The 14,730-nt window shown below is 53.8% G+C and overlaps 2 protein-coding genes across 11 annotated transcripts in view; one reads left to right on the top strand and one right to left on the bottom strand.

Annotated features, from left to right (window-relative positions):
• The first annotated feature begins 2,200 nt into the window (after positions 1–2,200).
• Gli1 (GLI family zinc finger 1) lies at positions 2,201–13,702 on the top strand. Of its 3 annotated transcripts, none has more exons than XM_087902053.1 (13): positions 2,201–2,590; positions 2,876–2,937; positions 5,585–5,710; positions 5,940–6,032; positions 6,533–6,728; positions 6,959–7,103; positions 7,455–7,544; positions 7,633–7,764; positions 8,063–8,212; positions 9,756–9,920; positions 10,357–10,587; positions 10,935–11,202; positions 11,818–13,702. In XM_087902053.1, the coding sequence occupies exons 3-13, from the start codon at positions 5,611–5,613 to the stop codon at positions 13,539–13,541; spliced, it is 3,294 nt and encodes a 1,097-aa protein (XP_087758179.1). In that variant the 5' UTR covers positions 2,201–2,590; positions 2,876–2,937; positions 5,585–5,610; the 3' UTR covers positions 13,542–13,702. The 3 variants fall into 3 exon arrangements, with proteins under 3 accessions (XP_087758179.1, XP_087758180.1, XP_087758181.1); XM_087902054.1 differs by having other exon boundaries at positions 2,815–2,937; XM_087902055.1 differs by lacking the exon at positions 2,876–2,937.
• Positions 13,638–14,730, bottom strand: part of Arhgap9 (Rho GTPase activating protein 9) — a 19,396-nt gene continuing 18,303 nt past the window's right edge. For all 8 annotated transcript variants that reach the window (XM_085683177.2, XM_085683178.2, XM_048418516.3 and 5 more), the window contains one exon: positions 13,638–14,058. In XM_085683177.2, coding sequence (XP_085539303.2) covers positions 13,887–14,058 — 172 coding nt within the window. In that variant the 3' untranslated portion in view covers positions 13,638–13,886. The remainder of the gene's footprint in view (positions 14,059–14,730) is intronic.

Genomic DNA, 14,730 nt, shown 5'->3' with positions numbered 1-14,730 from the left:
ACTGAGATAGGGAATCTCTCAAGTTCAAGGCCAACCTGGACTACAGAGTGACTTCCAGGACAGCCAGGGCTAAAATGGAGGGATTCCATCTCAAAATCAATCAATCAATCATCAGGGATGGAGCAATGAGGAATTCTGTCTCAAAATCAATCAATCAATCAATCATCAAGGATGGAGCAGTGTTTGAGATCACCGACTCTTCTTCCAAAGGACCTCAGTTCAAGTCCCAGCACCCACATAGCCCCTCGGAGCAGAGGATCCGACTTTCTTGGTCTGAACATCTCAGGCACCAGAAATGCATGAGTAAATACATACATACATACATACCGTATATATACATACATATATGTATATGAATACACGTATGCAGTATACATATATACATACGTATATGCAGTATACTACAAGCAAAACACTCATACACATTAAATAAATAGACATTAAAAGGCTAATACAAAAATTAAATAAATAAAAAAACAAATCTAGGAGAAACTGGGTGTCTTAGGGTGTCTACGGCTGTGTCAAAACACCATGACCATAAAGCAGGCTGGGGAAAAGGGTTTGTTTGGCTTACACTTCCACATCAGTGTTCATCACTGAAGGAAGTCAGGACAGGAACTCAAACAGAGCAAGATCCTGGGGGCAGGAGCTGACGCAGAGGCCATGGAGGAGTGCTGCTTACTGCCTGATTTCTCATGCCTTGTTCAGCCTGCTTTCTTATTGAACCCAGGACCAGCAGCCCAGGGACAGGACCAGCAGCCCAGGGACAGCACCACCCACCACGGACTGGGCCCTCCCCTGTTTTATCACTAATTGAGAAAATCTCTTACAGCTGGATCTCGTGGAGGTATTTCCTCAGCGGAGGCTCCTTCCTCTCTGATGATGCTAGCTTGTGTCAAGTTGACACACAGAAGCAGCCAGGACCCTGGATATGTGTGCTTGTCATCCCAGCACTTAGGAAGGTGAGGCAGAGATGCTAGGAGTCCGAGGTCAGCCTGAGGTACAGAGCTGACCTGACTCCAAAACACGAAAAACAATTCCCTTCCCACAGAATTCAGAAGGCCCCATAATTGTCCAAGCGTGGAAGGTGGGTCACATGACATATGCAGCGCTCTTTCTTTCTCTGTGGTCACTGGTACGGCCTGCTGTTGGCTCCCTTGTATCTTCTACGAATGGAGCGGCAGGTTGACTCTTTTTCTGCTCCCACCCCACAATCGCTACTGGCCTTTGTAAGGTCTCAGACCCGTCCCTAGCTTCACTTCGTTTTCGTTTTGTTGTTGCTTTTTAAAAAAAAACATACTTTGCAGGCCCAAGAAGGTGGCTTAGAGCAGCGCTTGGGCACGGGCTGCTTTCAAGGTGCCATGCCTTGACTTCTCTCCCCGGTGGGAAACGGAACTAGCTGCCCTCTCCTCCGTGTCCAGTCGCCACTACAACACAAATCCAAAAAGACAGGCTACTCCCCCATCAGGCACCACCTTGAGGAACTAGCAGTCTCCCCTGGCGTGCCCTTCTGTTTCTTCAGACTCACGCAGCTCCCTCCCTGGGCTCCTACCTGGGCCTTGCCAACAGGAATCTGTCAAATTTCCTTAAAATCGCCAGGGCGACCAACTAGACTCGGCACATAGGAGTGCCATGTGCGAAGCCGACCAGCAGAGGGCACAAAAAGCCTTAAAGAGAGCGGTGTGGAGGTGGCAGCAGTCTCCAGAATTTGGAGATGGACAACGAAGGTTCTCTGGAGAGGTACCAAGACAGAGGACACTTCAGTGATCTGTGAACACACACCTGGTACTTAGAACTTAAGCCCATGTTCCTCTTTCATGTTCCTTAGGCCGCACCCCCAAAACGTTCTACCACAGCCAACCCAACTCCTCTTGCTCAAACCCCAACTCTCCCAAATCCTCCACGTTCCAATCTAAGAGTGAGGCTGGCCTATAGACCACAGCATGGAGAATGCTCAGTTAAGACCAACGAAAGCCATCGGCCGTACCTTCAAAGTTAACTTTCTGGGGTGTGTTTCTCCCCCTCCTCCCTTCCCGCTCCCCCACCGTCCTCTCCAGCCTCGCAATATTTTCCTCAATGTTTTCCTGGCTCTGGTTCAAGTCCTCTTCGTGGACAGCCGATCCATGAATCCGCGCCGGGATTTACTGCCCACCAAGAGCAGCGTGTTCGGGAGGGGGGGTAGTAGGCAGTATAGGGTCCCTCAAGGGAGGGGGAGGATCCTGGGGGTCCTGGGGGTGCCATAAGCCCGGCACCCCCTCTCTAACTTCTAGCCACCCCACTTCATCTTCTAGAACGGCCTGAAGGAAGGATATTGGAGGGAAGTGAGCGGGAACAGCGGGCGTGCGCCGGTGGCAAGAGCGAGAAAAAGTTTTTGCAAAAGGAAAAAAAAAAAGTTTGCGCTTCTCGCGGGTGGTCCCGGCTCGCGGCCCGGCGGGCTGGGCCGGCGGGAGGGCTGGGGGCCAGGTTGGGGGGGTGGGGTGGCACTGAAGCTGCGCTGCAGTGGCCCTGTCGCCCCCCCTCCCCGCCGCACACCCCCCAGCCCAGTTTCCAACCCTGGACCACGCATCCTGAGCCCTGCGCCCCGACGGAGGTGAGAGGGGGGCAAGAGAGGAGACCACCTGGGAGCAGTGGGGGAGGGGGATGAGGAGATGCTCTGATGCCTTGGGACTCACCCTATCCCTCAAGGAGACCTGGGGCGCAGAGACAATATGGGGTGGGATAGATTGGGGTGAGCCATTAGGAAGTTTGAATGTTTTTCTTGTTTGGCTTTAATTTGTGCCTCCTTTTCTCCGTATCTCCTTTTTCTTCCGGCAGTCTGTCTGTCTTGGGTCTCTTTGTACTCTCCCACATATTAGAAATATCTCCCTTTCTTGAGGTTGGCATGAAGAGGCTGTTGGGACGGCCAGCTGGAGGTCTGCGTGGTAGACGGAACTCCAGGTGCGTCTCTGAGCGCCGTTGGAAAGACGTCAGTGTTCCTAAGAGGGGACCCACCGCAAAAGGAGGGAGCGCTCAATGCGGTGGGAATAGGAGTGTTTGAGGCAACAAAATCACTGAGGCCCGGGCTGGGATTGGACTCTTGACCTGTGTTGTGACAGATGGCCCGGTAGAAGCTTGGGTTTGGGGGCAAAGGAGTGTTTTTGGACTAAGAAGGAAGCTGGGTGGGTTTTGTGTAGTGTAGGCCTTAGAAAAAATCCCTAAGAAATTTGTGCTTCTTAGTCTGAAGGACTGTGGGCAGGGCCCTGAGCAAGAGCTGGGGAGACCTTTTCTTGACCCTCTGACCTCAGGACCACCGGGGCAGCTGAAGCCAGGCGCCAGGAGACCCCTACTGGGGCAGAGCGGGACCACTGGCCACTGCCAGCTTGTGTATCCCGGTTGGCCCCCCGCCCAAACGGGAGCTGGGGACCGAGGCCCCTCCTCTGGCTTAGACCACCCTGCCTGCCCTTGCTCCCCGCTCTGAATCCTCTTTCAGGCCCCATGACCCTGAAACAATCAACCCAGGACAGTTAGCTTTGGGGACGGGATCAAGGAAAGGGAACTCCATAGAGGCCGAGGGTTTTAGAGAACTGAGGACTTTATGGTTTAGGTCTTTCCTTCTGGTTCAGGGAGAAAGATGGGCAGCTTTCTGGGAGAAAAGTTCTTGAGAACGCGAGTGATTTTTCTCTAGGGGGCGGGGTTCAGAAGGACCCCCCCCATTATCTCCCTGGGCATCCCCGCCGGACGGACGTCTCCGACTCGCCCTTGACGTCACTAGGGGGTTCCCGGGGGTCTATAGGGGTTAACCCTTAGGAAGCCAGCTGAGAAACTCTGGAATCCAAGGTGTCCTCTCCGTGCACACCTTATTTACTCATGCCCTGCTTTCTGTAGTTCCTGGTTTCTTTCCTACTCCACTATAGGGACCCCACTTTCCAATAGTGATTCCCCCCCCCCGCGCGCGCGCCGCTGCCTGCTTTTAGGATGCGCTGAGAGAAGGGAAGAATGTTCCACCCTTCATCCCCCCCCCCCCCCCCGCTTTTCTGGGCTCCCCAGGCGGGCGGGGGAAGCTGAGCCGTCTGCAGCCGGAGCCTGCGGCGGCGACTTGGGTGGGCCGAGAAGGCACGGGGGCGGGGAAGGCGGGACCGGGAGAAGGGGGTGGGGCCGACTCCTGGGAGTTGGGGAGAAGGGGTACGTACGGGACTCTGGAAAATAGACACTGAAGATGATTCGGGTCTCTGGCAGGGTAACTCTGAGTGTGCTCTGCCCCATCCCGCCCAAAAAGCCTTCACTGAAACTGGAAAAGCTAGCTAGCGACATATTTACTAGTATGAAGAGGGAGGCGTGAGTGTAGGCTGTGGCGCGCGTGGGAGAAGAGGGCTGTCGCCCCATTTTCATCGGGTCTCCTGGGGTAATCAGGCAATGGGACAGGAGATAGGAGTGATATCTTTGAGGGAGCATCTAGCGTCTGGGGGTCGTTTACAAGTCCTCCCCCTTCCCTTGAATGAGTCATAGCAGAGGAGGTAGAAGACGTGCCCCTCATCCAGCTGCCAGCCAGCTGTGCCCCCCACCCCCAACGTTAGTGCCAAGGTCGAGTTGGGAGGTCTTGGATGCGGGATCCGGGACTCAGCTGGAAAAGGAGGAGTTAGCATAGGTACAACCCAGGCTACAGCTCTTGGGCTGGGTCGTAGGGTTCCGTTCTCCATTTTGCCCCGCCCTCACCCTAAATCCCAGCATCCCGGGATCACCCACCGCGCCGGCCGGCCCGCTCCCGGTGGTTCTCCACCCCACCCCGCCCCACCCCACCCTCCGCTCCCGGAAGACCGAAAAACGTGGAGTGGAGTGAAAACTGGTTGAGAGAAGGAAAACCGGACCTCGCACCATCTCCTTGCTCTCCTGCTCCTTCCTAATTAGAGGAGTTTTGTTTTCTCATCCTCATTAAGCCTCTTCCTCAAAGTTCCTTTCCAGTTCCCCTCGACCAGAAGGGTTAAGTAGGCCCAGACTCAAACCGCCTCAGAATGACTTTAGCTTCCATCCTTTTTACTCAACAGACGGGAGACACTCTGCTCCTAAGCCTTGCTCCCTCCCACACATTTCTCTTGTCTAAGAGGACAGATCATTTATGTTCTCTTCTGGCCCCACCAGCCAATCTGGACTGAAGCGAGGTCTCCCTCTACTGGACACGGGAGAGATTGCACATACATGCGTTCTTGGGCTGGCGCTCAGAGAGAGCAAGCAGTCCCTGGCATGAAGTCAGTGTTTCTCCAACACACTCTTCAAAGCTGGCCGTGGCCAGAAGGAGAAGCAGTGAGGGGATCATGATATTAAAGTCGCCTGGAGTTTATGTTGGATCAATTAGTCCATAATTTCCCCATGTGCATACACAGACCATGAGACACCGGGTTCCCCCAAAAGAACCCCCAGACTTACAGACTTCTCCTTGCTTTATGGGAGTTCTCTTCTTAATGCTGTTGAATGGCATAATTTTCAACTTGATTTCCATGATCAATCTCAGAGAAGTTAGGGGCATGTTGGCTGCGGTCTTGTGCCTGAGATTGCCATTCTTGTTCCTCGTCATCTTTATGACTTGGCAAATCTGCACTCCTTCCTACAGTGCCCCTCGTTCTTCCCTGAGACACCATGTACAACTCAATGACTCCACCCCAAGTCAATAGCTATGGTGAGCCATGCTGTCTCCGGCCCCTCCCCAGCCAAGGGGTCCCCAGCATGGGAACAGAAGGTGAGTGTGTTTACCAGTCCCTGGGGCTTGAGGACTTGGCAGGTCTCTCACCTACTCCCGGGATCCCTCCAACTCATCCCTACCCCACGCTAGTTTCTTATCTACAGGAGGATTTGAGACCCCATGTCATGTGTGCGTTGAGTCTGGGATCTTACCTTATGAGGGGTCTCGAGGTAAGCCCTGTCTCGCCCCATCCGAATGCCCCTGTCCAGCTGTCTCTCTTTTCTAGGATTTTCTGGTTTGCCCTTTTGCCACCAAGCCAACTTTATGTCAGGGCCCCAGGGTTATGGGTCTGCCAGAGAGACCAGCGGCTGTACCGAGGGTGAGGACTCAGGAACCCCCTCTCCCCTCTCTCCCCTCTGGGACTGGTTCTGAAGGAGAAAGTGGGAAGGCAAGGATCCAACATGGTGGAAGAGATGTTCAGAGATGAAAGGGATCAGAAAACAATCAAGAGGTCCGAGGTAGAGCAAGACAAAAAACAAACAAACAAACAAAAAACCATTTTGCTTTTTTAAGTCAGGCCCCACGCTGAGTGCACAGAGACATGTACCTTTACCATATCTTTTCTTTTTAAATTTTATTTTTTTAAGCAGTGTGTGTGTTTGTGTCTGTGTGGGTGTGCACGTGTGCATGCTGGTGTCCTGGGAGGCCAAAGGTGTGGGGCATCCTTGGAGCTGGAGTTACAGGTAGTGGTTGTGAGACACCTGATGTGGGTGCGGGAAGCCACACTCAAGTCCTTAGGAAGAACAGCAAGTGCTCTTAACTACTGAGCCCTCTCTCCAGTCCCCGTTGCGGCATCCTGACTCCTGTCTCCTGCCATAGGGCCACTCTTTCCTCCTTCCCGGAGTTCCGTCAAACTGACAAAGAAGCGGGCACTCTCTATCTCACCCCTGTCTGATGCCAGCCTGGATCTACAAACAGTTATCCGGACCTCGCCCAGCTCCCTGGTGGCATTCATCAACTCCCGCTGCACATCTCCAGGAGGTTCCTATGGCCACCTCTCCATTGGCACCATGAGGTGCTGGCAGCCTCAAACTAAGAGGCCCCTAAAATATGTCCTGGAACCCATGAGAGGACTCAGACCCTTCAAACCTCCACCCCAACTTCAATCCCTACCCCTCCCAAAGCACTGCACCCTTTTCAGAGACTCCCCCGGGGCTTATTCAACCACGCCTTCCCGAAACTCACAAAATAGAGCAAGAACTCTAGTGACTGATAGTCTTAAATAACAGCCTCCTCTTTGCCTAGTCCATCTCTAGGATTCCCACCCCAGATGAGCCACCAAAAAGGGACTTCGCCTTCCTATGGTGTCCAGCCCTGCGCTCCACACGATTCCACTCGGGGTGCAATGATGCTGCGTCCTCAGTCCCGGGGACCGCGTCCGACCTGCCAGGTGGGGCTCTCCACAATGCCCTCATACTTGACTTCCCCAGCTCAGGATAGGTGGGTGGTAGGCTTAGCGGCGGGGCAGGTGAAGGAAGACGGCGGACGTAAAAGCCTTTGGTACTAGGAAGGTAGAGGTGTCGATGGTAGGTAGGTTCACCCTTCGGGGCTGACTCGGGCTCTCCCAGATGAGAGCACACCTTCTGTTCATCCCACTCAGCAGTGGGGGCTGTGGAGGAAGCCCTTCCTCACTCACGGGGTTCCTGATATTTGGGTGGGGGCCTGTAGGGCAGAAGGACCTGGCAAACCTTTCCTTCTGACTACTCCTTCCTCATTACCCTCACCTCTTCCCCTGGGGAAGCTGAAGTCAGAGCTGGACATGCTGGTGGGCAAGTGCCCAGAGGAGCCTCTGGAAGGTGACATGTCTAGCCCCAACTCCACGGGCACACAGGTAAGAGGAAGGGCGGGGCTTTCTTTGTGGGACCTGAGCAAAGCAAAACTTGCCACCAGTGACCCTAAGAGGGTCTCCCTTGCCCTAGGATCCCCTGCTGGGGATGCTGGATGGGCGGGAGGACCTGGAGGAGAAACCTGAGCCTGAGTCCGTGTATGAGACTGACTGCCGCTGGGACGGCTGCAGTCAGGAGTTTGATTCCCAGGAGCAGCTGGTGCACGTGAGCCCCAGGGAGTAACAGATGGTTGGTGGGAGCCTGTGGGAGACAGAGTGGGCTTTATGGCCTGCCCCAGGGCAGGACGTTCAAGGGTACAGGGGTCAGAGATTGCAAGCTCGGTTCCTCAGAACCAAAGCTTGGAGTAATTCTGCTCTAGAAGACCTAGGGTGTGGGATTTGTGACCCCTACTCCCCCAAGAGACAGAGCTGAGGAGGTTGAGTGTGGGGGGGGGACTGAGAGTTATGTCCTGGGTTCGGGTGACATCAGGAACCCCGGAAAGCCTCGTCTTCTCCCTCCTCAGCATATCAACAGTGAGCACATCCATGGGGAGCGGAAGGAGTTCGTGTGCCACTGGGGGGGCTGCTCCAGGGAGCTGAGGCCTTTCAAAGCCCAGTACATGCTGGTGGTGCACATGCGCCGACACACGGGCGAGAAGCCGCACAAATGCACGGTGAGGCACCCATTCCTCCCCATACTGGTGCCAAATCCATAGGGTCCAAGGTAGACTTGTGCCTTCAATGTCCCTTCCTTTGTAAGCAAGTGTTTAAAATCTTCCTGAAGACTGCATTCATAGAAAGATAGACATAGTGATATATATTAAGATGTTTTCGGTGGCAGTTTATGGGGTGGGGGCTTGTATTCCAAGGTGTGTATGTGGAGGTCAGCAGGCAGCTTGCAGGACTCAGTTCTCATCTTTCACTATGTGGGTCCTGGGGAATCAAACTCAGGTTTTCAGCCCTGGCCACAGACACCTCTAATCACTGAGCCATTTTACTGGCCCTAAAATATGTTCTTGGTATGGTATGGTATGGTATGGTATGGTATGGTATGGTATGGTACATATCTATAAAACTAGCACTTGGGAAGCTGAGGCGAGAGAATCTAGAGTTTAAGACTGGGTCTCAAAAAAGGGAGAGAAAAAAATCCCAAAGAACAAAAACAAGCCAGGCGGCAAAGGCAAGCAGATCTCTCTGAATTCAAGGCCAGTTTGGTCTATGTGATGAGTTCCAGGCTAGTCAGGGTGATACAGTAATATTCTATCCCATAAACAAACAAACAAACAAATAACAAACAAAAATATAGCAAAATTAAGTTTTGGATCAAAAATATTTCCTCCCCTTTTGATTTTAAAAGAAATGAAAACATGCTGGGCTTGGTGGTGCATGCCTTTAAGTTCAGTCCTAGAAATGCAGAGGCAAGAAAATCTCTATCATTTTGAGACTAGCTTGGTCTCCATGGTGAGTTCAAGGTCAGCCAAGACTACACAGTGAGATCCTGTCTCATAAAACCAAATTAATAGCCAGACATGGTGACACAAGCTTTTAATCACCGCCACTCAGGAGGCAGAGGCAGGCAGATCTCTGTGAGTTCAAGGCCAGTCTGGTCTACAGAGTGAGTTCCAGGACAGTTCAGGCTACACAGAGAAACCCGGGTAGAAAAACCAAAACAATAATAAAATAAATGAAAACATTATGAATCCCTTGTGGGTTCTTTAGTATTCTTTTTTTTTTTTTTTTTTTTTTTTTTTTTTTTTTTTTTTTTTGTATTTCAAGACAGGGTTTCTCTTTAGAGCCTGTCCTGGAACTAGCTTTTGTAGAGCAGGCTGGCCTCGAACTCACAGAGATCTGCCTGCCTCTGCCTCCTGAGTTCTGGGATTTAAGGCCTGTGCCACACCATTGTCTGGCTTCCTTAGTATTCTTGCTGCTCCATTTCCTAGTGGATAGGCTCTGCATCGTTGCTGAAGGACCCTCCTGACGTCTCTCTAGGACAGTTTAAGCTCTATGCCAGGACACCTGCTCAAGATGCTCCCTACTTCACCGTGTCCCCCACCCTGAGCCGTCTCCAGCTTCCTCCGCCTTTAGATCCCTCCTGCCCTTGTGCCCAAATCCTGGTATTCTTTGGCTCCTCATGGCCTGCCAGTTTTAGTTATATTCTCTGGTGTAAATCGTTAAATTTCTGTGCCCTGTCTGAGAAACGTGGCTTGACCCTTTTAGTTTGAAGGGTGTCGGAAGTCATACTCACGTCTTGAAAACCTGAAGACTCATCTTCGGTCGCACACGGGTGAGAAACCTTACATGTGTGAACATGAAGGCTGCAGCAAGGCCTTCAGCAACGCCAGTGACCGCGCCAAGCACCAGAATCGGACGCACTCCAATGAGGTGAATGCCCGAACTACGAGACTCTTCCCACTTGAGACACGTCTAAGTGTTTCCCCCGGTAAAGAGCCCCCTAACCCAGGACTCCGGCCGTGAGTTCCCCTTGCTATGTAATTTATACAGGAAACTTCTGAAAAATGTTTGGTCTAGCCAGGCAAAGGGTCCATGTTAAGCAGACCCCTGACCCCTTCAACTTCTGAATTTGTGTGGCCTCACAGCCTTGGGGTTGGGGGAGATGGTCACCCTCTTTTTTTGTACCCGCACCTTCTGTTTTATAATCCTTCTATAAGCCTCATGATTTACTCCACCAAGAGCTCGCGTTCCCCTTCCTTCCTCGAAGGCTGTGTGTGCTCCCTCACTTACCCCTTGTGGCTTTTCCCATTCTGTTTGTGTTCTGCCTTGATCCCTTGGCCTTCGACTTGGCAACGCTACTCCACAGAAGCCATATGTGTGCAAGCTCCCTGGCTGCACCAAGCGCTACACAGATCCCAGCTCACTCCGCAAACACGTCAAGACAGTGCATGGTCCTGATGCCCACGTGACCAAGCGGCATCGAGGTGATGGCCCGTTGCCACGGGCACCGTCCCTTTCCACAGTGGAACCCAAGCGGGAAAGGGAAGGAGGATCCATAAGGGAAGAGAGCCGACTGACTGTGCCCGAGGGTGCAATGGTGAGCCAGCCTCGGAAATCTTGCCTCTGTATCCCATCATGCCCTGCTGACCTCTCCCTAGAAGCATACCTTCCTACGTGCAGTCTTCTGCAGTCAGTCTACCTGTCTCTAATTTTAGTGTTGCTCCCTGGCTGACCCCAGATCTAAGGGTGACGTTAGAATTGTCCATTGTCTAATTGGTCCAGCACATTCACTTTGGGGCCCCTCTAGTTCACCCCCCAACTTCTTGCCTGCTTAGTCCTCTCTACCCTCATATATCTGTCCTCAGCCCTTGCGAACACTGGGACGTAGGCTTCAGCCACTCCCCCGGGGGAGGGTGCCACGCTCCACTCTTGTCCTCCTCACAGAAACCGCAACAGAGCCCTGGAGCGCAGTCCTCCTGCAGCAGTGACCACTCCCCAGCAGGCAGCGCAGCCAATACTGACAGCGGTGTGGAAATGACCGGCACTGCAGGGGGCAGCACTGAGGACCTGTCCAGCCTGGATGAAGGGCCTTCTGTTGCCGGCACTGGACTGTCCACTCTTCACCGCCTGGAGAACCTCAGGCTGGATCAGCTGCATCAACTCCGGCCAATAGGGTCCCGGGGTCTCAAACTGCCCAGCTTAACCCATGCTGGTGAGACCTGGGTGTGGGAGGTGTTGCTGAGCTGTGGATCTGTCCTGAAGCTGCGGTGATGAGGTCATCCTTTGAATTGTCACGTGGCATCTTTTTATTGTCTGAAAAAATACTCCCCTTCCAAGTCTGGCGGTGTCAGGTGCAGGCCTTTAATCCCAGCAGTCTGGAGGTGGAGGCAGGCGGATCTCTGTGAGTTCGAGGCCAGTCTGATCTACAAGAGCTAGCTCCAGGACAGCTAGGGTGTAACACAGAGGAAACCCTGTCTCAAAAAACAAAAACAAAAATACTCCCCTTCCTTGGAGATACTTTTCTTCCGTTGATCAGAAAATTATATCTATCTATGTGTGGCGGTTATACACCTGTGGTCGCCACTGGAGCCTAGGGTGGCAGTACCTCTGTGATGTGCTATCCCCATCACTGTGCAGCAGTGCACAAAACTGTCACTGCCTGGAACCCTTGGCCAAACAGAGTAAGTGTGGTGAACGGAGACAGACAGCGTGACTGGAGCGAAGAAGCCTAGGACTCTTTACCTTGGGTTCCAGGTCAAGGCTAGCCTGTGGGACGACAGGGTGGGAACCGCGGGGCTCCCTACCACCTGCCTTCTCTCATTTGCAGGCACACCCGGGTCTCGCCGGCTGGGCCCCCCAGGCTCCCTTGACCACCGCAGCAGCAGCTCCAGCAGCGTCAGCTCTGCCTACACAGTCAGCCGCCGCTCCTCCCTGGCCTCCCCTTTCCCACCGGGATCCCCACCGGAGAATGGCGTGTCGTCCCTACCTGGCCTCACACCTGCCCAGCAGTACATGCTCCGTGCGAGATACGCGTCAGCCAGAGGGAGTGGCACCCCACCCACTGCAGCACACAGCCTGGATCGGATGGGGAGTCTTCCCGGACCTCCTTGGAGAAGCCGAGCTGAGTACCCAGGATACAACCCCAATGCAGGGGTCACCCGGAGGGCCAGTGACCCAGCCCGGGCTGCTGACCATCCTGCTCCAGCCAGAGTCCAGCGGTTCAAGAGCTTGGGATGTGTCCACACGCCCCCTAGTGTAACAACTGGGCGCAACTTCGATCCCCACCTCCCTACCTCTGTGTATTCACCACAGCCCCCTAGCATCACTGAAAATGTTGCTATGGATACTAGAGGGCTACAGGAGGAGCCGGAGGTTGGAACTTCCATGATGGGCAATGGTCTGAATCCATACATGGACTTCTCATCTGCGGATACTCTGGGATATGGAGGGCCTGAGGGAACGGCGGCTGAGCCCTATGGAGCTAGGGGCCCAGGTCCACTGACCAGCTATGGCCCTAGCCACTGTCCTCAGCAGGTCTCCTATCCTGACCCCACCCCAGAAACATGGACTGAGTTTCCTTCCCATTCTGGAATGTGCCCTGGCACTAAGGCTGCAAATGAAGCCTACAGCCAGTGTCCTCGACTTGAACATTATGGACAAGTGCAGGTAAAACCAGAACAAGGGTGCCCAGTGGGGTCTAACTCCCCTGGACTGGCACCCTGCCTCAATGCCCACCCCAGTGAGGGGTCCCCAGGTCCACAACCTCCATTTTCTCATTATCCCCAGCCCCCCCCTCCCCAGTACCCCCAGTCGGGTCCCTATCCTCGGTCTCCCCAAGATTATCTTCCCTCAGAACACAGGCCTGGCCTCAGTTTTGACTCCCTCTCTCACCCCCCGGGACAGCTCAAAGCTCAGCTTGTGTGTAATTATGTTCAGTCGCAGCAGGAATTGCTGTGGGAGGACAAGGGCCGGGGAGGCCCCCCCACCCAGGAACTTCCATATCAGAGCTCCAAGTTTCTGGGGATTTCCCAAGCCAATCAGAGCCCTGCCAAAGGGCCAGCAGCTATGTATGGATCAGACTTTGCACCTACTCTGGCCAATCACAAGCCAGGCTCCTTTCCTACCCCCTCATCATGCAATGAGACTTTTGGAGTCGGGGTAAACAGGCCTTCCCATAGACCAGCAGCAGCGCCACCCCGGCTTCTACCCCCACTACCCTCTTGCTATGGACCCCTCAAGGTGGGGGGCACCAACCCCAGCTGTGGCCATCCTGAAGTAAGCAGATTGGGAGCAGGTCCTGCCTTGTACCCTCCCCCTGAAGGACAGGTGTCCAACCCTCTGGACTCTCTTGACCTGGACAGCACTCAGCTGGACTTCGTGGCTATTCTGGATGAGGCCCAGGGGCTGAGTCCTCCTCCTTCCCATGAGCAAGGGGACAGCTCTAAAAATACCCCATCTCCCTCTGGGCCCCCCAACATGGCAGTGGGCAACATGAGTGTCTTACTGGGGTCTCTGCCTGGAGAGACGCAATTCCTCAACTCCAGTGCCTAGAAGGATAAGGAATCCCCAGCACATCATGTTTGCTAGACAGCCACGTGAGGTGCCCAGAGATGGGAGGCCTGGGCTGACGACTGTATGTAGTCTATGTGTGCTCCAGGAAAACACTTTAATAACGACAGGTCTCCTGAGAATAAAGGAATGCTCAGTAAGAACCCCATGTGTCATCTTGGGGAGACTGGAAGTGGGGCTCACACACCTTCCTCTTCTCCCACATCTAACAGCTCAGGTGAGACCCCGGGCAGTGGAAGAGCGGCCTCCGGGAGAGAGCTCCCAGGATGTCGTCTCTCTCCGAAGACCAGCTGACAAATAGCCATGTCTTCCTTCTCCTTGCCCCAGTCAGGTGAAGAGGCTCGCAAAGTTGTTGAGCATCAGCTGGATCAACTGCCCAGGGTAGAATACGTGGGCTGTCATGTCAGAGGTCTCCTGCTCAGGGCGGAACAGCGTTGGTCCAAACACAATTCCCAGGTTGTGGGCGGTCATTCGGTTCTTATCTGAGTGTGCAATCACCCTGAGGACAAAGGCAAGGGCAGGGGAGGTAGGTGATAGCTTGATAGGGACCCGCCACAAACCAGTGTAGCCCCATTAGGTAGGTATGAGCAGAGCAGAGATCACACTGGGATCCCTCCACACACTGGCTGAAGGAACCAAGTACAGAGGAACAGAGATGGGCCAGTGGAGAAACCTTCAGGATACGATTTGGAGGCACAAGTTGGGTAGAACTGCTTAGTTCTCAGCTCCAGGGAACATCCCAAAGTTCTTTAAGCTCACAACGTGAGAGGTTGTACTCAGATATGCCCAAATGCAGCTCAGCTAAACAAGCCACCCTGCCCTAGCGGGAGACTAACGTCAAGGAAGGGACAGAGCAGAATTCCCTAATTTCTCCCACAGCAGCACTGGTTTTATTGGGTGCTCATTTGATGCTGAGCTAGCCAAAGGCTAGGACATGTCAATGCTCCCTGGTCAGTCCCTGAGGAACACCCTCCTCTCTGTGCTCCCCTGTCAGTCCCTGAAGAACACCCCCATCTCTGTGCTCCCTGGTCAGTCCCTGAGGAACACCCCCATCTCCGTTCTCCCCAGCCAATCCCTGAGCAACACCCCTATTTCCGTGCTCCCTGGCCAGTCCCTGAGGAACACATGCCCCTCTCCGTGCTCCCCGGCCAGTCCCTAAGGAACACCCCCC

This window comes from Myodes glareolus, chromosome 26 (genome assembly GCF_982192425.1).
Source record: "Myodes glareolus chromosome 26, mMyoGla1.1, whole genome shotgun sequence".
In the NCBI taxonomy this organism is placed as follows: Eukaryota; Metazoa; Chordata; class Mammalia; order Rodentia; family Cricetidae; genus Myodes; species Myodes glareolus.
Note: the sequence above shows the minus strand (reverse complement) of the source record. Positions and strands in the feature narration are given on the sequence as shown.

What these genes read in the sequence shown, in the direction of transcription:
- Gli1 (XM_087902055.1), top strand. Translation starts at nt 5,611, where the DNA reads ATGTACAACTCAATGACTCCACCCCAAGTCAATAGCTATGGTGAGCCA. An exon ending in CTCTCCATTGGCACCATGAG is followed by an intron (nt 6,729 to 6,958) that starts GTGCTGGCAGCC and finishes CTCTTTGCCTAG; the next exon opens with TCCATCTCTAGGATTCCCAC. An exon ending in GACCGCGTCCGACCTGCCAG is followed by an intron (nt 7,104 to 7,454) that starts GTGGGGCTCTCC and finishes CCCCTGGGGAAG; the next exon opens with CTGAAGTCAGAGCTGGACAT.